Source organism: Mya arenaria, chromosome 5, assembly GCF_026914265.1.
Source record: "Mya arenaria isolate MELC-2E11 chromosome 5, ASM2691426v1".
NCBI classification, from domain to species: domain Eukaryota; kingdom Metazoa; phylum Mollusca; class Bivalvia; order Myida; family Myidae; genus Mya; species Mya arenaria.
In genome coordinates this window covers 47,006,116-47,026,460 of record NC_069126.1, presented here as the reverse complement: position 1 = coordinate 47,026,460, position 20,345 = coordinate 47,006,116, and the positions used below count along the sequence as shown (strand labels likewise).

The window sequence follows — 20,345 nt, the reverse complement described above, 5'->3', positions numbered from 1 at the left end:
TTTTCCTAATAATTTACTTGTTTCCACAAGAAGACTCGAATCAAATCTATGATCAGTCTATTTTGTTACTTATTTCCTATTTTTTTCTACAATTATGATATCAAACATTGAAATATATATGTGATTGTAATACAGGTAAATGTAAGCATAATAATATTAACCATGTTCAGTTTCAGGAAATATTTATTTTTTTAATCACAAAACATGACCAAGTCCATTTAAGAGCATTTTGGCAATTGCAAAGGAAATTGAGATGGCACTCATTTCTGTAAGCATGCATCAAAAACAAAGCAATAAGTTAACTACAAAATGAATTAATCAAAGGTGTTCGTCACATTGCCTGGATACAGTAATACAATTCTTTTTTATTTTTTATTATCAATATATTTTTAATTATCAATAATTTTTATTATTTTTTTTGTCAAAATAGTGAATATATGTCATTTAAAAATATATTCCACAATTTTCCATGAAAGTAAATTAGTATAATATATAAATAAATATAGTTCTGGCTTCCATAACTTTAATGTTGATATTTATTTTTTTGATGTTTACAACACATTAAAGTTATGGCGTAACCCCCATAGTAAAGTCAACCAGAATCAATTGAGTGTGATGATGCAATGCAATCACATGACCATGGTGACGTCGATGGATTCTATTTATAGCATCGGATTCACATTGTTCATTTATTTGAATCCAATACCAGTAAGGCTGTAAATACCTTTTGATAAGTAAAAACAATTTATTTATTCCAAATTTGTTATTAGTTATTTATTAATTATTCAAAATAGAAAAAATAACAGCAAAATAAACACTAGGTCACATGGGTATTTTCTGAAAATCTTGGTGTCACGTGATTAAATTTGAACACAACTATGACCTAGATAAGGAATGCTTGTAAAAGGATTTATTAAAATGCTAAATCAACTATCTTTAAAGCGTTTTTTGGTTTTGAAAATGAGTTTGTGAACTACATTTTACTTCATTAACCTAAGGATACAGCTATTTTGTCTGTACAATGCATACAAGTGAAATAACAGCGTGACATAAAAATGTCACGAATTCTGGTAGAGTTTGGATACGGCGTTCTCTTCAGCGAACACATCCAAAAAGGTAATATATAACGTGTTCGCTGAAGTTCTTTAGCTAAAATAAATATAATGTTACTTAATAAATATACATGTGTAAATGAACCAAACGCATGTATACACACAAAATACATGCATGTTTCTACAATTATATAGATTATTATTTAACACGGCGTATTGGTAAACAGCTCTTTTTTATAAATAAAACATTTTGCACTTCTTACCTGTGAAACGTTTTTGCGATGAGATCGCTGTCAAGGAAACAAGTCAATCCTGTGGTGCATATTAAGCCACTTTCCGTTGTCTCATGAAATTTCATATTCGGCTTTGATGATATGTGTAATTCCAGAACCAGTCTGACCAGAAATAAGCACGCTCAAGTCATTCAAAGCGGAATTTAATGTCAGACTTCTCTGTGATTAACACTTTCGGTCCAAATATTACAGTTGTTGACACTTGTACGCGAAATGTCTCGCGGAGTTCATGGACCAATGAGCCGTTTTAAAACCTTACTCTGAAACCGGAAGTCAAGGGTGGTAGAAAATCTAGGAAAACAGAAAAATTGGGAATAAAGTAAAAAAACAACAACGTATGATAGGCAAATTTCTTCGCGGGCTTAGGTGGAGTGTTCGGAAGATAGAAACCATATCCTTAAATTCCGATGACTTTTAATCTTCAGAAGTTCTTTTGAACTGAGTAATTAGATGATTACGTGACCCGGGTAGAGAAACATTCAATACCATGTTAGTATACTATACATTACAAAGTGCATATTTTAAAAAAATATTTTTCAATATTTTTTCACATATTCGGTATTATAATTTTTAGTGAGGAATTATAAGATTTTTTTTAATTTTTTAAAAAAAGTTTGAGTTTGAAAATCCGGTGCCAGTGGGTCAAATCTATCAAAAATATTTTGGTCAATATTTATCCAATGATAATTACTAACCTATCAAATTGTTTTAATGAGTCAACTAGACAAAAATACCTGTTTACAGCTTATTAAAAGTTTAAACAATTGGTTGCTGGATTTTAAACAGTGAAAATATCAATTTGATATTTTTCACTGTTATGAACTTTTAGCCCGTTCTGCAATCCAAATCAAAAATAAACTGCGACTGCCGGGGTACTCTCCACACCCTTAAATCCGCTAGCTGATATTCATCATTCTCATTCATCATAGATTTGACAATGAATAAAGCTAACGCAAACGTCTGATGTTGTACGCCTAGAACAAAGCTCTGCTGTACGACAACAATACATGTATTTATTGAATGCAGTCGATACACAATATAATGTCATTGTATTTTTTATTATAAAAGTAATGATGTTTTGTGAAGCACATACATATAAACATTATACCTCAAAACAGAATTTTATTATTCAGATGGTATGAAGAGATGCCACTGTTAACATAGAAGTCCTTTAAGAACATAGATATCGTGGAAGAGCCCTATAGCATATGTTCGTGCAGTATTATGTTCAGTATAAAAACTGATGATACTTTTTATTAGAACACGTTTATTGCACAACAATGAAACATTTCAGCCATAGATGAAAGTCTTGGTCATTCCTTACTGAGACAGTTAACACATATATATGTTCCTGTCGGAAAATAGCTGATTGAGCTAATGTTTCTTGTTAGCATATACTCGACTTTAAATAATGATTCTTGTATCTTGCGAAAAAACATGCACCAGAATACTCGACACCTATGATCTGAGCCCCATTTTGGGTCCTTCTGCATGTCACCTGTCAGCCTGCACATCCCTCGAAACGTTAGTAGAATGCTTGTCAACAACAATAAGATCAAGGTCAGTACGACGGTAGCGTTCGGGGAACAGTGCAAGGAGCGGCAACGCGGCCATATGGGACCCGAGCAGAGCCCAATTCATCCAGTGAGTTCCTGAACATGATAAACATTTAATAGTACATATCTATTCATATTGTGGCACTGTCAGACGAGTTTAAGCAAAGATAATCAGTAGTGCTGTTGTTTCTTGGATGGCATAGAAAAAATACAATTGCATTGCAGCAAAACCAGTCAGGAATAAAGAGCGTACATGAGTGTCCCACGATTTTCGCATTAAATTCGCTTATGACCAGTTACAGTAGGCATTATTTAGTTAAGTTTATATACGCGTCCTGGGTAAAAACCAGATATTATGACCATTTTTGCAGGCCATGAGAAAGTTCCCCTGCCGGGGATCGAACCCGCAAAATTTTGGGTGCGAGGCGGACATTTATACCCCTAGGCCATTATCATCCTTTGATACTCTTTGCAGAAGTTGCCTCACGTTGTAGAATAAAACCGGAAATAGTTCCCGTCATCATCCATTCAGTATATTCATAACCGCTATCTTGATCACTCACCTACATCTTTAATATACATGATGAAGAGAAAGAGAATGCCGAAAATGCCGTTGACAAGCGTCATGACACCGCTAGTGACGCCTTCCGCCACCGGGTAGGACGCCTCGCACGTGATCTCGTAGAACAAAGGGACGCCACCGTTTATAAACACGCCGATAAGGATACATGATGTGTACAGAGATGCTGAAATTAAAAACAACACAACTGGGCCGGTATTTTAAAACATCTTAAGTTATTTCTTAACTTAAGTCAATTTCTTAAATTAAGTATCTCGCCTAATATATGCTATCATAACTTAATACTATCTGATATACTTTTTTCATTGATTTCGTTGAAATACATATCTTTTGGTTAAAACACTTTCTAGTACTATTTTCTTTTTTATTTGATATTGACATTGTAGGACATTGACTTACGTTTTGTAATGAGTTTAAGGTGCTGTGTGAATACCGGCTATTTAAAAAAGCGCGTATCCATGTTCGCTACACACAGCATATCAATTACAATGAAAGAAATCAGACATTTGAATAATGGTCCCTTTTATGAAACTTTATGTATTTACATGAATTCGTTGCCTTCTGTGGTTTGATAATTCACATACGGAATGACATTTACAATCTATATGTATAGTACAGAGATCGACAAACCATCTCCATGTGCCTCATTGCACATACATCAAGAGCTAACATTAGCGGCTCTACTGGGGCGCAGGCATAAAGTCCCGTGCTCTCCCAGTTGGCCGACAAATGAACCCTTAAAATACCTTATTTTAACAATAAGTTGATACCTTAACAAGTAAAGAGCTGATTAGAATGCATCAACGATTTTATTCGTGAAATTTCGATACCTCAGTGAAAAAAAAAGTTCTGCGTTTTTTTCGATTTTGTACTTGAACACAGCATACTTGGTTAACACATAAGGGACACTGTGTCACAACATTCAGTGTTTACTGAGTAACAATGTTTTGCCCCAGAGAGGAACAGCAGGCATATAAGGGGCTTCATACGGGAAGGTAGTCATATAAGGGGCTTCATACGGGAAGGTATTCATATAAGGGGCTTCATACGGGAAGGTAGTCATATAAGGGGCTTCATACGGGAAGGTAGTCATATAAGATACTCGAGGGGAAGGGATGCACATAAGAGGTTTTACATGGGAGCGGCAGGCATATTAAAACGTTTTTTTTTATGTCCACTTTATAAGATGAATACAAGTATTCTTGAAAGAAGGGTTAAAATTGTTCAAACCTCAGCTTGGACATTTAAATTTGGTCATTTAGTTCTTTCATATTGTTTAAAAACAATATTTTGACATTTCAATACTTATTTTAGAGTTTTATTTGAAAAATATCATTTATTTATTATTACATGTATTATAATCAAAACAATATCAAAGGACTGAAGGGCCATATTGTAGTGTTCAAGCATTTTGGCGGAGACCTATGGTTTCATCTATCGGTGTGTGTACTTACTGATATCGAATGGTATGTATTTCGCACAGATGGCTGTAAACCAGAAGATAGCGAGGGTGCCAGCAAGAAAAAGGACCAGCAAGATCAACTTCATTCGCCGCATGAACATGTCAGAGAACCTAAATATATCATTTTGTATTTCATAACGTGGCAGCCAAGAAAATGAGTCAGCAAGAAATTGCATTCAGAAAGAATTATCTGGCTTTACGTTTGTCAGAATTTTTCTTATCCGAGTCTGATAAAACTCTTACAATCGATATTTAGCTCTGCACGACGATTGTGCACTTTAGCCAGATTGATTTTAATCCAAACACACAATAAATATGATGAAGCACGAATCATAATGGGCAACTAAAGATTTGTTATGACCTCACCATGCGATGACAAGTCCGGCCGTACACCCGACTATGGTCTGCCAGAACCCCATGTAGCCAGCTTGGTTCTACAAAAAAACACCATAGAGCTAGTTCCGTACCACAGTTTTAACATCAAAGTAAGCTAAACACACGATAACTCATCTATCCTTTCTTCAAAATTTAAAATCATTAGTACGACACCCTAGTGCAATTACTCAATAACTGAATACAGAAATAAAAGTATAAATTGAAAAATTGCAGTAAGGTGACAAGTTGTTGAAGAAACCTCGAAATAGTGATGCATACTTATTACTAATTCATTTCGGACTGAGGCGACTTGTAGCATTGTATGTAGATGACATGCTCCACAGTTGAAAGCTCATACTAACCTGCGTGATTCCGTATTCCTTCAGGTTGATGTAGAGAACAGTGACCCATTGGCCGAGTACCCCATTCGAAATCATACTAGCAACCACAACCAGCCAGAAAGCAGAGTTCCTATATATTATAATGGTAATATAACAAATACGGAACAGTAAAGATAACAAAAAACAAATGTGGGGGAAGTCCAAATCGAATGAGAGCTCATTTCCCAAACTGATGTATGAACGTTTCTTCGTATCGATTTTATCCAGAGCGACATGCCAGATTACACGAACACGTAAAAACACGTGCACCGTCTCATGACAACACTGCAAATGTATCGAACGGTTTACGCGTCCGGACGCAATCAGTTTTAGACCTTTAAACGTATGTTCAGGTCTTGACACAAACACACTTGTTCAAATCAATGTTTAACATTAAGATTGCCTTCAAAATGCGTTAATGTGCTTTGACCAACCCAATTGCGTTCATATCCCCGATAATGACATCAACCCCGCAATTCATTCCTTATATTTACACCAATAGTTCATTATTTCATTCAAGAATTGTTAAAAAAATACTTCATTTCATTTAAGAAAACCTTTCAGTAACCCGTTCTTACCCATTCGGTAAATAGAACGACCCGACTATAACCGGAAACATTTTTTTCAAATGACGTCACAATAACGCGGGAAAAGATCAACCACTTGAAATCACTTTAAATCGTAAAATTGAAACACTTCTGGTACCAATATATTTAAAATATAATAAACTAACACTTTTAAAAATGTTGATCTATATTTTACGGGACCTGCAGACACAATACAACCAATAACAAGATCAATAGCTTTCATGTATATTGTTATGCAATGAATTACGATCCGATCAATTGCCGAAAGGCAGTTCATTTAAGGAATGGAAGTTGAGGTGTAAATATAAATATATAATCTTTAACAATTGATCTTGAGAATGGTTCATATGATTTTTTACTGAATCAAAACTTTCGAATCACCACTGTTCAAACAGAGTCCAATCTCGAATGCACCAGCCGTTATGAGGAATGATGCCAAAACTAGAGATAGCCCTGAACGGTTCCTGGAATTTAAGGTAACGGCATGTTCTAAGACAAAGACTGTAGACCATAATTTTGATTCTTAAGGAAAGTGTCCAAACTAACAGATTCTGCATTCATGGTTAAAATCATTCTTTTATACCTGTGAACTCACCGGTTCGTTTGTCTATACGTGCCAATATTTAATACTGTAGTTTCTTCTCTTTCTGACCTGATTGCATTGCATATAAAATTGGCATATCGATCAGAGTTCGGTCGTGTTGCTGAACATGGATGGTGATATAACCTAATAATTAATATTGACATGTGTTGTTTTGTTGTTGATACATTTCTGTCATTTCAAAATCATACAATACGTTATCACAAGGCTGGTTTTCGGTTGGTTGCGGCATTGCTCGTAAGCGGGGTACATTTCGGTCTTATGTTGGTCGTAAACATTCACATTTTGCGTTACTAAATTTTCCTCCTCCGATTGACAATGTGTTGAATAATGATTGTGAATATGTTTCTAACCCCTTCGACAATGAAGAAGAGCGTCAGCAACAGAATGTTGTGTACACGCTAACTTTACAAGCACAAAATAATTGTCTGAAACATTTGTCAACAAGATCGTTTTTTGTTCTAGTTTATAACTTGAATGCTAAATATAAAACCATAAAAAGAAAAGAAAAAAAGATTAAATAAAGATTTATAGGGAATGACTTTGTTGTCAGTATTCAGGTTAGGCACTTGTTGAATGACTTGAACACGGCTAGTAAGATATATAAATTCTATCAGAAAAGTAACTCCTTGTGCTATGTAAACCCGACAGGAGGTGTTCTTGGATCATATCATGTGCAAGTAGGAAGTTAAGTTGTTGTAAAGGTGATAATAGCATATTAGGTTCCATTTCAAAGTTTCTATGCAATTTCATTAATTTTTCGGAGGTTTGGCATAATAGTCAAAACCCGCAATTTTCTAAAGTTTATGTATGATATTTGAGACATAATGAGGGCATCCTTCCAAATGAGGTGGTTAGTCATTTGTAATATATAGCAATTACCCAAATGTTTGTGACATTGAAGTGGTTCAATTGTCCGATTAGAACATTGCCGTACTCAAATATTCATGCTGATAGCAAGTCGGAGGACACATTTGCATAAGTCAGCCTCAAAGAATTAACCAGTGTCAAACATTGGTCTGCAGCAATGTTCACTCTTATTCAGATTGTGCCAATAGTTATTGATCCCAAAATTCCGCAGACGACAGTTACTTGTTAAACTTTCCCTGTTTGGTATAAATTGTATTGTTGAGTACCAGTTACTACTGCAACAGAGGTTCTGCCATTCTTTTGCGTATTCTGTTGGGTATATATCTTTTAACCAGCAAGTCATTGCATCCAAAATCATCTTTTATTCTCATGTTTTTTACCGGTTCAGCTTCCAAGGCAGATGTCCTTATACGGACCACTCAGTCAACACTGGTGTATGCGTTTTGAGGGAAAGCATGCATTTCTTAAAGCCTAAAATACCAAGAACTTCAAAAACTTGCCATATACACCCAACAGGCATTACCAATTATACATGTGCCTTAAACACAGGTTAAGGGGTGAACAATCATACTTTTTTTCTATGAATGCAACATTGTGGGAGACGGTGAATAATTTGAATTCTAAACCCAAGGCGGCATTAACTGGAGAAATGGGGTTTCTTCTTGAAATTGAGCCTTTGGAAGAAATTGCAATATACAGTACAGCACATGGCACAATCCATGGCAAAACATGAAGTACGATGTCATTTTCCTTTATAAACTCACAACAAGTAACATTCAAGCTTATATTATACCGATCTGTTGTATTTTAAGTCGTACTTAGCTAACATGCCGATTCCCTTGAGCCACTCGGTCCGCTCCATTGAGGCGGTGTTACTTGGTGGTTTTGGAGGCTTGTCCGGGAAATAGACGATCACCATAACTAGAAAGAGTGCTGCGATACCCGCGTCTGTTCATAATGAAAAACTTGCAATATGTTTGAATGTGTTGTTTACGTCTAAACATACTCCCATAGCGGTATGGTAACAGGTTGGCGGAGTTTAACTGTGCTATAATTGTCGCGCAGATAAACAACAACGCTATTTTCTTATATATACGAACGCTAGTTATTGAACATTGACCTTGACATCAAGGTACACAACAATTACTTCACTCTCCACCTTCGTGATTGAAATTTAACACTCTCGCTGAATATTTCAATAACAAGGGTTGTGGGTACAGTAAGTCATATAAAGACATGACAGAAAGTAACTGGTAAAGTTACACACTGATGAAATAGCAACCTTAAACAAACGCAAGAACAAATACAAGATATATATATATATATATATATATATATATATATATATATATATATATATATATATATATATATATACAATCACTTTTAAACAGATGATCAACGTAAGTAGCCCTGGCCCCCATGCAAATGTGATACCCAATTTTTAGTCAAACAGTCCTCCCTCTCTTAATTCTATTCATCAAAGGATAATTTGGGAGAACTACCAGCATTGTAAAATATATATTGTTCTAAACATTTTCCATGTACTGTTGGTAAGGCAGGCAGATAATTTTTTAATACAACCATGGGCGGAGTAGGACGGATACTGTTTAAACATATCCAGTGAGCCAATGAAGTATTCGCGGTGCTGGGTCAGATACCATTTGCATGATGTCCCTCATATCGTCGAAACGTGTTTGTTCTTTAAATATTTTCATTTAAGATATGTTCATTAAAACAATCTTATAGACAACGATTTATAATTGCATTCCAATTGTTTTAATTGCTGTGATTATATCATTATCCACAACTATCGATTAAAATAGTAAAATAGTGACTATATGCAAAATATATGGGATTTCTAATATTCTAGTATATTTTGAACACCCCTCGTATCTGCCAGTAATACAATATTGCAAACTCCTGCGGAGTTACCTCCCTTGGCGAGTAGAGAATCTTGTAAAGTAGCCGCCGCGAGGAGTTTGGCTATATTATATTGCATTTATATTCAATGAGCAAAACAATAGTACTTACGTACAAACATTAGTTGACGGATTTCGACGATGAGATCACTTTTGTTGACACAAACTGAGGAAATAATATATATTTGAAAATTGAAGGCGCATTCGCCTTATTCCAGAAGCCCATAATGCTTTGCGACAAAGGTGACTTCCGGTTTATTTCCGCATTCAATTTCCTAGTTATCGATACGAGTGAAAGGAAGAGCATACTTGGCAAAATAGATCGATAGGTGAGTAAAACATGTTAGGAACATCAGGTTATACATTCTTCTATAAATATCTACCGCTTTTTGTAAATGTCAATGAAGTTTTTGACGTTTATACCCAACTTCAATACACATTTAAGTGGGTGGGGTAAAATAACAAATATTATGGTAAAGACTTTCATAGTAGTTCTCAAAGACTTCAAATACATATTGGTTGTTATAAAGTATGCATTCAATTGTGGTTTGTTGAGTTTGTTATTAAATTAAATGAATGATATGTTGCAATTAGTGTGAAATTGTTAAAATCTGCAACTTCAAAACAGTCAAGTAAATGAAGCTTAAATGTGATTAAGAAGGGCATTTAAATACTGACTGCTGTGCTGTATGTAAACAAATATGCAGGTCTTAAAATAACAGCTTATTAATATTGTACTAGTAAATTGTAACTATTTAAATATCTGACTGATATTAAAGCTGCACTCTCACATATTAAACATTTTGACAACTGTTGTTTTTTTTGTCTTCGACTGCCAATTTATGCAAACGTGCAAGAAAACCAGTGATATAAGACTGCTGACAAAACATTGGATCGCAGATTTTCATATTTAAGTAAATAAAATAATTTTTAATGCATTTTTCTTAAACCGTTAGTAACGCTTTTAAAATTAGCCATAAAATAATAATTTTTAAATGGAGATATGAAAATCGGTGATCTGATTTTTTGTCAGCAGGCTTATATCACTGGTTTGCAGATATTGACGCAGAAATTGCCTCTTTCCAAGACAACAAATAAAAAAAGTTGTCAAAACGGTATATCTGTGAGAGTGCAGCTTTAACAGTTAAGAGTCTTTTGTATTTTTATTTTTTCTGGCTAAGTTGGATGATAATAAAACTATTTATTTTATTTCAGAGATGTCCATTCTGGATATTTGATTCCGCCAAATCGGTTCAAGAACAGAGATAAAATAAATGAAGTGTGTCAATATGAATGAAAACTTTCCCTGACTGCAAGGACTAAAGAAATGCACACAAGTGACATAAATTTAAATGTTTGGTACAAAAAGTAGACATGTAGAACTTAAAATTATGACACAGGATGTGAAACAACACTATAGCGGATAACAGTCCAACAAGAGATTTTTCAAAAAGAAGCAAGATTTGGTTTTTGAACCCTTGGCAAATGAACCTTTAAAGGGATTATTGCATACCAAGGACAAATTTATTGTTTTTGAATTATATCATGTTTAATGTTATTATTAAATTGTAAAAAATACCGTTGTTATTAATATGATTGTCTATGATCTTTTTATTCCAATGACTGTGTAAACTCCCATGGTTAATATTAAAAAGACATAAAATTGAGTCAACGTTTGTGGGCAATAACTAGCCACCCGGTTAACTTAGTTTGTAGGAGCACCGTGCTTTTTCTGGCAGCCCTTGGTTCGAGCTTTTTCCTATCATGTTACTTTAGTATTGTTATAGTCAATAAGCCTAGGTGTCGTTAGCGCAGTACTGTAGGCCGAATATTTTCTTGGCCCAAATTCAAACAGCCTTGAGATTTAAATGAAACTTGGTACACATGCAAATTTCCAGAAACAATAGGCTCATGTCCAGCAAGATCATACATAATATTTCAAGACTTGAATGATTCAATACATCTGCTCCTATGTATTTTAATTTTCATAACTAAAATTGTTCATCATTGTAAATACAGTGCTCAAGTTTAAAGCTGCATTCTCAGACTGACCATTTTGACAAAAAATGTCTGAAAACCAGTGATATAAGATTGCTGATGGAAGATCATAAAACATTTTTACAGAATTATCTTGACCGTTTTGACAAAAAAAGTCTGAAAATCAGTGATAAAAGATTGCTGATAGAAGATCAGATACCATTTGTACGTATCTTTGTTTGAAAATGGATATATTTATGGTTAAAAAGCGTTTCTAACGCTTTAAGAAAATGGAGTCTTTTGACAGTGTTTCAAACAACTGTGATCTGTTATTTTGTGAATCATCTTATATGACTGACTGAATTGAAGGCAATGATATCAAAATCGGTTAATCTGTAAGATTGCAGTTTTAAAGGTGCATGTCCCTAAAGGTCAATTGGCAGGAGATCTCATCAAATTTAATGAAGAATCATACATTCAATGATGCAATTCAACTTATTCATTTTGATGAGAATCAGCATTTAAAGAAGTTACCATGAGCTCTGATTTTTTTGCTGTGTTTTTTTTTATGACAAATGTATCCTTTCTGTAGAAAATGTCTGACACTATCATACAAATTGTAGCAAAAGAAACAAAAAATGGTTGTACAGAATTAATGTTTATTTAAATATCTATAAAAAGAGTTGTTCATATAATAAAACATTATGATGCACATTGTAAATGTAAAACATAACTAAAGTACAAGGACATAAAAAAATATTTAATTTTATATATTTATATGATTTTTGAATAATACTATTTCTTATGATAACAATAATAATAATAAGTGTTGAATACTAAGCACTTAACATATTATACATGTATGAATATCAATAATAGCAGTAAAAAAACAACAGTTCAACCAACAAAAGAGATCCAACAAGTACTAGCAATGGGAATCAAACCAATATGACCCAACAGTGATTCTAATAACACTAGTTGTCTATCACACATTCTGTCCAACAAGCAGTCCAAACAACACTGGTGGTCCAACCAACACTTCCAGTCCAACCATTTATAATTGTTCAACCAACACGTATGGTCCATCCAATATAGCGGCCCAGTAAGCAATAGATGCCAAACCAACAAAAGCATGTCAGGTACTAGCTGTCCATCACGTTGCTACCAATCTAGCAGCCCAACCAATTGTAGTGATGTTCTTCATTGAAAGTAATGATCTCAGAAGGTAACATCAGCATATTTGAATCATATCTGTAAAGAAAGGAATGGAACATAAAAAGCATATTTTTATAAAAAAGTAAGTTACTCTCAGACTTATTTATGAATGGGTTTTAAGACAATCTGGAAACCGATTTAATTCCAGGCCTGGGGGTATGCGACTAGTCCGGTGGCCATCATAATATTTGAAAATAACAAATCATTCAGGAGACTACACAGGTGACAGCATGACATAATTACTCTATGTAAAATGTTTATTACATAGTAATAAAATACACACAGCAGTATAAATATCATAATTTATATTGATGATGATTTATTTATGTTCATTCATAAGACTATTAGTATTAGTTATACCTGGTAATGTACATACAGATTCCTCATTAGATTATGACTGTCAGATAGTAAAACAGACTAATGTATTATTTGTGTTAATTTTCAAAACAAATGTTTTAGAATAGATGAGAATTTGTTGTTTATAATACTCCAATAAGAATAGTAACTGCAGTCTTTTCTGAACCATCTACCCCACCCACCAGAACTAACTGTCCAAGTAAACAGTCAAGCGATTTATAGCTCATGACATTCAAATAATATCACAATAATGTAATATAAACTCATTACAATGGCAAATCTAATAAAAATAAATAAATTATAACAAACCTGGAATGATAATTTGTCCGTATTTATCGCTGTTATTGTACTTCGTCATAACCCGGAAATAAACCGGAAGTCACCATGCCGCAAAGGATTATGGTCTATTGGAAAGTCGAGAATGGACAAAACCCGATAGAAATACATAGCTACCAGTTTACCAAGAAAGGTAATTATGTCGTGAAATTAAATTAAAATGATATTTGCCTAGATGCATATAAAGATTTAAGACACTTAGTGGGCAAAACGTACTCATTACAATCAATACGACTGGTTGGGGTTGTAACGTTAATAACCTGTTCCACAGCTGGTATTTGTGATGTTGATAGCTGGGACCGTGGTCGCGACGTCCAGGGTACTGAAACACGTTCATCTTGGTATTCATGGTCCGTAAAAACGAAACGCATAGCTATTTTAATATTTCAAAAGGCTCGTAATAAAAGACGTTGTTCAAAAACAGCAAAAACGACAACATATGTGACGTTTGAAGGGGTACATGCAAGTCTGTTGTAAATGCCCCTATAAATTAAAGTATTAAGTACAGTCTTGCAGGCATCCCTTGGTTTGTAAATGTTTATAAAGAGTTTTGACAAATGAGAAACGACATTGCTCATACCTGTTTAAAGGAGTTGAGTTTGTGCACACCATTTTTGGACTAGAAACCATCAAAGGGCCTGCAACACATGGTTAACAACGTTTTTCCATTTGCTGACGGATCAAAGAGAAAGTGTAATTTGAATGAATCAAAAGTTATGTTTAAAAAAAAACAAAAAACAATTAGAGAACCAGCCATTCATTTGCATAAAGACATACATTATATATAGAGTCTTACCAATAATGAAACCCATGGCGACGCCAAAGTAGTTGGCGAAGGAAACAATGGCGGTGGCGAAAGTACGTTGGTTGGGCGGGAACCAGACGGATGACAACTTCGGGGGACCAGCGAACAGTACCGTACTGCCTATGCCGAAAAGAACCGATGCTATATGGGAACACCTGCAAAAACAACTTCTGATTCAATTAACAAAATGTAATCTGTCAGCCTCACATGAACATTATGAGAGCCGGCTTGGGTCTAAATGTCCTTTTAACATTGACAAGTATCTACCAATGGAATGGTCACATCGCGGCTAAAATCATATAAAAATGGGTCTTCGCAAGCTAATATCAGTACTCTACTAAATTCACGGAAATATTGCTTTCAAATAAGAGTTCTTAAATGAATCATACATATACAAATTACTGTAGTTTTATTCGGAGGATAAATTAATATAATACACACCAACAGCACTTTCACAACCATCACGAAATACACTACCGAAAAAGTTTTACATAAAGTTTGAATACCAGTACATTAATAAGCCGGGAAAAAATACACCATAACATACCATGAGGATACAATTAACGAAAGCATTTTTAACCTACACTGTCATTATAGTGGGTTCCATCGTGATACATCGCATCGCGGAACCGACAAACAGCAGCACCGCGCAAATCAGAGTCGAAACTCGTAAACCTGAGAAAAAAAAGCTAATAAAAATATTATAAGGTGTCATTATTAAAAATGTCGTATAGATTTAAAGTGATGTTAAACTTTACAATTTCATTTCATTATTAAGCATGTCGTATAGATTTACAGTGATGTTAAACTTCATTTCAGTTAACAGTAATTTTAAATTGAGATATTCAAAGATTAGGTAAAACTTTTCACAAGGCAATAAAAAGTGTTGAATTTGGACAATATCATGATTATTTACACGATGTTGTTAAACTTAAACAATGTCTTTAGATTTACAATGATACAGTGATGGCACATGTATACAATGTCATTTACATTTACAATGATACATTTAAACAATGTCTTTAGATTTACAATGATACAGTGATGGCACATGTATACAATGTCATTTACATTTACAATGATACAGTGATACAGTGATATCAAATGATGACAATGCCATTTAGATTTACAATGATACAGTGATGTTAAGTTAAGACAATGTCATTTAGATTTACAATGATACAGTGATGCCAAAAAGACAATGCCATTTAGAATTACAAAGATACAGTGATGTTAAATTGAGACAATGGCATTTAGATTTATAGTGATACAGTGATGTCAAATGAAGACAATGTCATTTAGATTTACAATGATACAGTGAGGTCAAATGTAAATAAAGTCATTTAGATTTACAATGATACTGTGATGTCAAATGATGACAATGCCATTTATATTTACAATGATACAGTGATGTCAAAAAGACAATGCCATTTTATTTACAATGATACAGTGGCGTTAAATTAAGACAATGTCATTAAGATTTACAATGATACAGCAATGCTAAATACTGACAATGTTATTTATGATTTCAATGATACAGTGATGTTAAATTAAGACAATGCCATTTCGATTTACAATGATACAGTGATGATGTCCAGTGTAGACAATATCATTTAGATTTACAGTGATGTCAAATGTAGACAGAGTCATTTAGATTAACAGTGATGTCAAATGTAGACAGTGACATTTAGATTTACAGTGATGTCAAGCGTAGACAGTGTCATTTAAATGTACAGTGATGTCAACTGTAAACAGTGTAATTTTGATTTACAGTGATACAATCATGGCAAATGTAGACAGGTTCATTTTGATATTAAGCGATGATGTTGAACTTTCTCTATGCCCTATTGCTTTATAGTTATGTAAAATGTAGACAACGCCATAATTATTTACAATGTTGTAATTTTTTTGGAAGGCGTTATGTTGATTTAAAATATGTTAACTGTTGATTCATGATGTTGTTGATTGTTTACGGTGCCATGTTAATTAACAATGTTATTCATGGTTGACGGCATCAGGTTGATTTACAATGTTCGTTATTGTTAACTGGTTATGTTTATTAACAATGATGCTAATTGTTGAGGGTGGCATATTGATTAACAATGTTGTTTATTGTTGACGGCGTCTGGTTGATTAACAATGTTGTTTATTGTTGACGGCGTTATGTTGATTTACAATATTGATGGTGGCATACTGATTAACAATGTTGTTAATTGTTGAGGGTGGCATATTGATTAACAATGTTGGTTATTGTTGACGGCGTTATGTTGATTTATACTTTGTTAATTGTTGATGGTGGCATATTGATTAACAATGTTGTTAATTGTTGACGGCGTCAGCTTGATTATCATAAATATTTATCATATATATATATTTGTTATCTGGTTATGCTTATAAACAATGCTGTTAATTGTTTATGGTGGCATATTGATTAACATCTTTGTTTATTGTTGACGGCGTCAGGTTGATTAACAATGCTGTTTATTGTTGACGGCGTTATGTTGATTAACAATGTTGATAATTGTTAATGGTGGCAAATTGATAAACAATGTTGTTTATTGTTGACGGCGTTATGTTGAATTACAATGTTGTTAATTGTTGATGGCGTCATGTTGATTTACAATGTTGTTTATTGTTAATGGTGGCATATTGATTAACAATGTTGTTTATTGATGACGGCATTATGTTGATTTACAATGTTGATAATTGTTAATGGTGGCAAATTGATTAACAATGTTGTTAATTGTTGAGGTCGGCATACTGATTAACAATGTTGTTAATTGTTGAGGTGGTATATTGATTTGCAATTTGTTTATTGTTGATAGTGGCATACTGATTAACAATGTTGTTTATTGTTGAGGGTCGCAAATTTATTAACAACTTTGTTTATTGTTGACGGCGTCATGTTGATTAACAATGTTGTTAATTGTTGATGGTGGCATATTGATTAACAATGTTGTTAATTGTTGATGGTGGCATATTGATTAACAATGTTGTTAATTGTTGATTGTGGCATATTGATTTACAATATTGTTTATTGTTGATGGTGGCATATTGATTAACAATGCTGTTAATTGTTGATGGTGACATATTGATTAACAATGTTGTTAATTGTTGATGGTGGCATATTGATTTACAATGTTGTTAATTGTTGATGTTGGCATACTGATTAACAATGTTGTTAATGGTTGAGGTCGGCATACTGATTAACAATGTTGTTAATTGTTGATTGTGGCATATTGATATACAATGTTGTTTATTATTGATGTTGGCATATTGATTAACAATAATGTTAATTGTTGATGGCGTCATGTTGTTTTACAATGTTGTTAATTGTTGACGGCGTCATGTTAATTAACAATGTTGTTTATTATTGACGGCGTTATGTTGATTTACAATATTGCTAGTTGTTTGTCATGTTGATTTACAATGCTGTTAACAGTGGACGGCGTTATTATGAGGTACAGTAAAACATTGATGTAAAACTAAGCCAGCAAATTGAATTACAGTGATGTCAAATGTATACATGTATTACACTTATTTGATTTACCATTGTGCTTGAAAATTACAGCAGAGTAATGCATTCAATGTAACATTGGTAAAATCTTGGTATTTGCATTTTTGTGTTTTCTCGAACTGCGGCCTCGCTGCGCTCGCTTCATTTTCTGTAGATCGACGTAATGAACTCAACATATGAGTCAATTATTCACGAGCTACTGGGATTTTGCGAACTTTCTTGGTTAAAAAACCCATAATCGTTTTTTGTTCACGTCATTGCAATGTAACGGTGAAAGACAGGATTTAGTTTTTAATAAGCTGTTTGTAACAAGTTGCTATGTTACCTTTAACATCCATGAAGTAGCAGAAGAGAAGGACGGTGACCATGTACCCGATATTGGCATCGTTAGCCAGCATTCCGATCTGGCTGTCATGCCAACCGAACACCGCCTCAGCAGACGCCGTTATTGGACCCCAGCTGTTCCAAGCACACGCCTGAAACAGGCGTGACGAAACAACTGTTTACCAGTTTTACGTATTGTAACAAATGACTAGCTGCAATGCGACGTGGAAGCCCTGAAGTAGAGAGGGATTATTTTCTCTTTAGTGCCTCGAGGACCCCTTTTATTTGCCCCTTTATAGGGACCATGGAATTACAGCTATACCCATTTGCCCTTCTATCGAAAATACATTCTGCATAACATATTAAATATTTAACATAAGGCAGCAGTATTTATCCATTTATATGAAGCCCATGTTATATCAATATAGTTTATAAGTAGAATAACCTTTTGCAGAATTACCATTCTTTCTTTATGTCAAACTTCGAGGTCGGAATTGGTCAACAATCGAATTTAGCAATTAAATCAAAATCCAGGCAATAGTGTAAGATGGTATGAAGTAAATGGACGGAGTGAACGTAGCATTGCAAGGTAACTGTGAAAGATAGGAGTTGTTTAACATTTTTTTAAATAAGCTGTTTGTAGCAAGTTGCTATATTACCTTTAACATCCATGAAGTAGCAGAAGAGAAGGACGGTGATCGGAAATGGTCAACAATCGAATTTAGCAATTAAATAAAAATTCAAGCAATGGTGTAAGATGGTATGAAGTAAATGGACGGAGTGAACGTAGCGAGCTAGTCCTTTTTAATAATTAGAATTTACTTCAGGTCATCTCACTAACTTAGAATACAACCTCATTTGTTGATACATTGACAACGCAAAATCTGACGCATGTAGTGTGTATCGGATGAGTGGCATAAGCCGGACCACCCGCGAAAGGTGAAATTCTTGATGATTAAGTCTACTACTTAATGATTGCCTATCTGCAATTTCATTGGCTTAAAATGTAGGTTGTATTCAAACAATGGTCACGCCACAATTATGACCGTTTCATACCCGTTATACCTGTATAAAGGTTCCAATGGAGAATACAAGGACGATGTACCAACGGCGCTTGTAGACGGAAGTGACGTCACCGGAAGTCGTCGTGGCGCTCTGGATCAGCGTTCCTTCTTCAGGTTTTAATTCGGGCATTGAAACCTAGCAACGTCACACACGGTCCGATTTATAACATTACAAAGCATAAAATGTATTTCCATGAGCATATACATATCCATTTATTGTATAAATAAGCAGCTTATCGATGAGATTGTGTGCTATGTCAAATATTTAACAAAAAGAAGGTTATGCATTTACAAATATAGATTGTATTGTAATATAAATGTTTATAAAACAGTCAAACCCTGTTGGCTCGAACTTACAGAGGCCGGCGAAAATACCACGAGCATTTGAAAAATCAGGCCAAGCGAGATAACTTACATATAGTTGCAACAAATTGGTACTGTAAATTCAGTTTGAGCCAACGAGGCGATCGAGCCAAGCGTGTTCGAGCCAACCGGTTTCGAATGTAGTGTCTGTTAGTTTATGGATGAGTTGTTTATTATTTTTAAATAAATGAAAGCATTTGAATAAATGTGTACATACTTGTTAAACGTTCTATCATAAGAAGGTAGATACTCTCTCCTTAAGTCACCGTATTCATCACACACAATCAAAATATTCATATTCTTTATCGTGTTCTATCTTGCCTCAGTATTGCGGTACATCCGTTTATTTATTTAACTCATGTCAGACAGTGGTTTGAAGTTATCTAAGTAACAGCGTTAAATAATCAGTCATTTCAAACATGAAATTAGGTGAACCATGTGTACTATAAATGTTTTTTTAAGCCCTGAACATAAATTGGGAAATAAATAATTAAAAATAATTAACGGAGACTAACGAAATCTACATATCATTACATTCTGTTTGCTGAAACATTCCTCTTATGTTTGATAGCCAGTTAACTTCTGTATTATGCGACTTTCAATTTCATACATAGCATGCACAAACACTTGTTGTCATTTGTCGGCTTTCACCAGTATTTTATAATACGTATATTTCTATGAAATGTCAGAATGATCAAAATTTCGATCC

General features: G+C 34.0%; 1 protein-coding gene across 1 annotated transcript; it reads right to left on the bottom strand.

Moving 5' to 3' along the window:
* Window positions 1-2,499: 2,499 nt before the first annotated feature.
* LOC128235749 (solute carrier family 49 member 4 homolog) lies at window positions 2,500-19,403 on the bottom strand. Its single transcript, XM_052950548.1, has 11 exons — window positions 19,275-19,403; window positions 18,211-18,361; window positions 14,953-15,043; window positions 14,360-14,523; window positions 9,791-9,844; window positions 8,575-8,704; window positions 5,681-5,789; window positions 5,310-5,377; window positions 4,936-5,054; window positions 3,465-3,647; window positions 2,500-2,997 (listed from the first exon to the last, which is right to left on the bottom strand). Exons 1-11 carry the CDS (start codon window positions 19,401-19,403, stop codon window positions 2,840-2,842), a joined length of 1,356 nt encoding a protein of 451 aa, XP_052806508.1. The 3' UTR covers window positions 2,500-2,839.
* Window positions 19,404-20,345: the final 942 nt, after the last annotated feature.

What these genes read in the sequence shown, in the direction of transcription:
- LOC128235749 (XM_052950548.1), bottom strand. Translation starts at nt 19,403, where the DNA reads ATGCCCGAATTAAAACCTGAAGAAGGAACGCTGATCCAGAGCGCCACG. An exon ending in GAACCCACTATAATGACAGT is followed by an intron (nt 14,524 to 14,952) that starts GTAGGTTAAAAA and finishes TTGTTTTTGCAG; the next exon opens with GTGTTCCCATATAGCATCGG. An exon ending in CCGTCAACTAATGTTTGTAC is followed by an intron (nt 8,705 to 9,790) that starts GTAAGTACTATT and finishes CATTATGAACAG; the next exon opens with ACGCGGGTATCGCAGCACTC.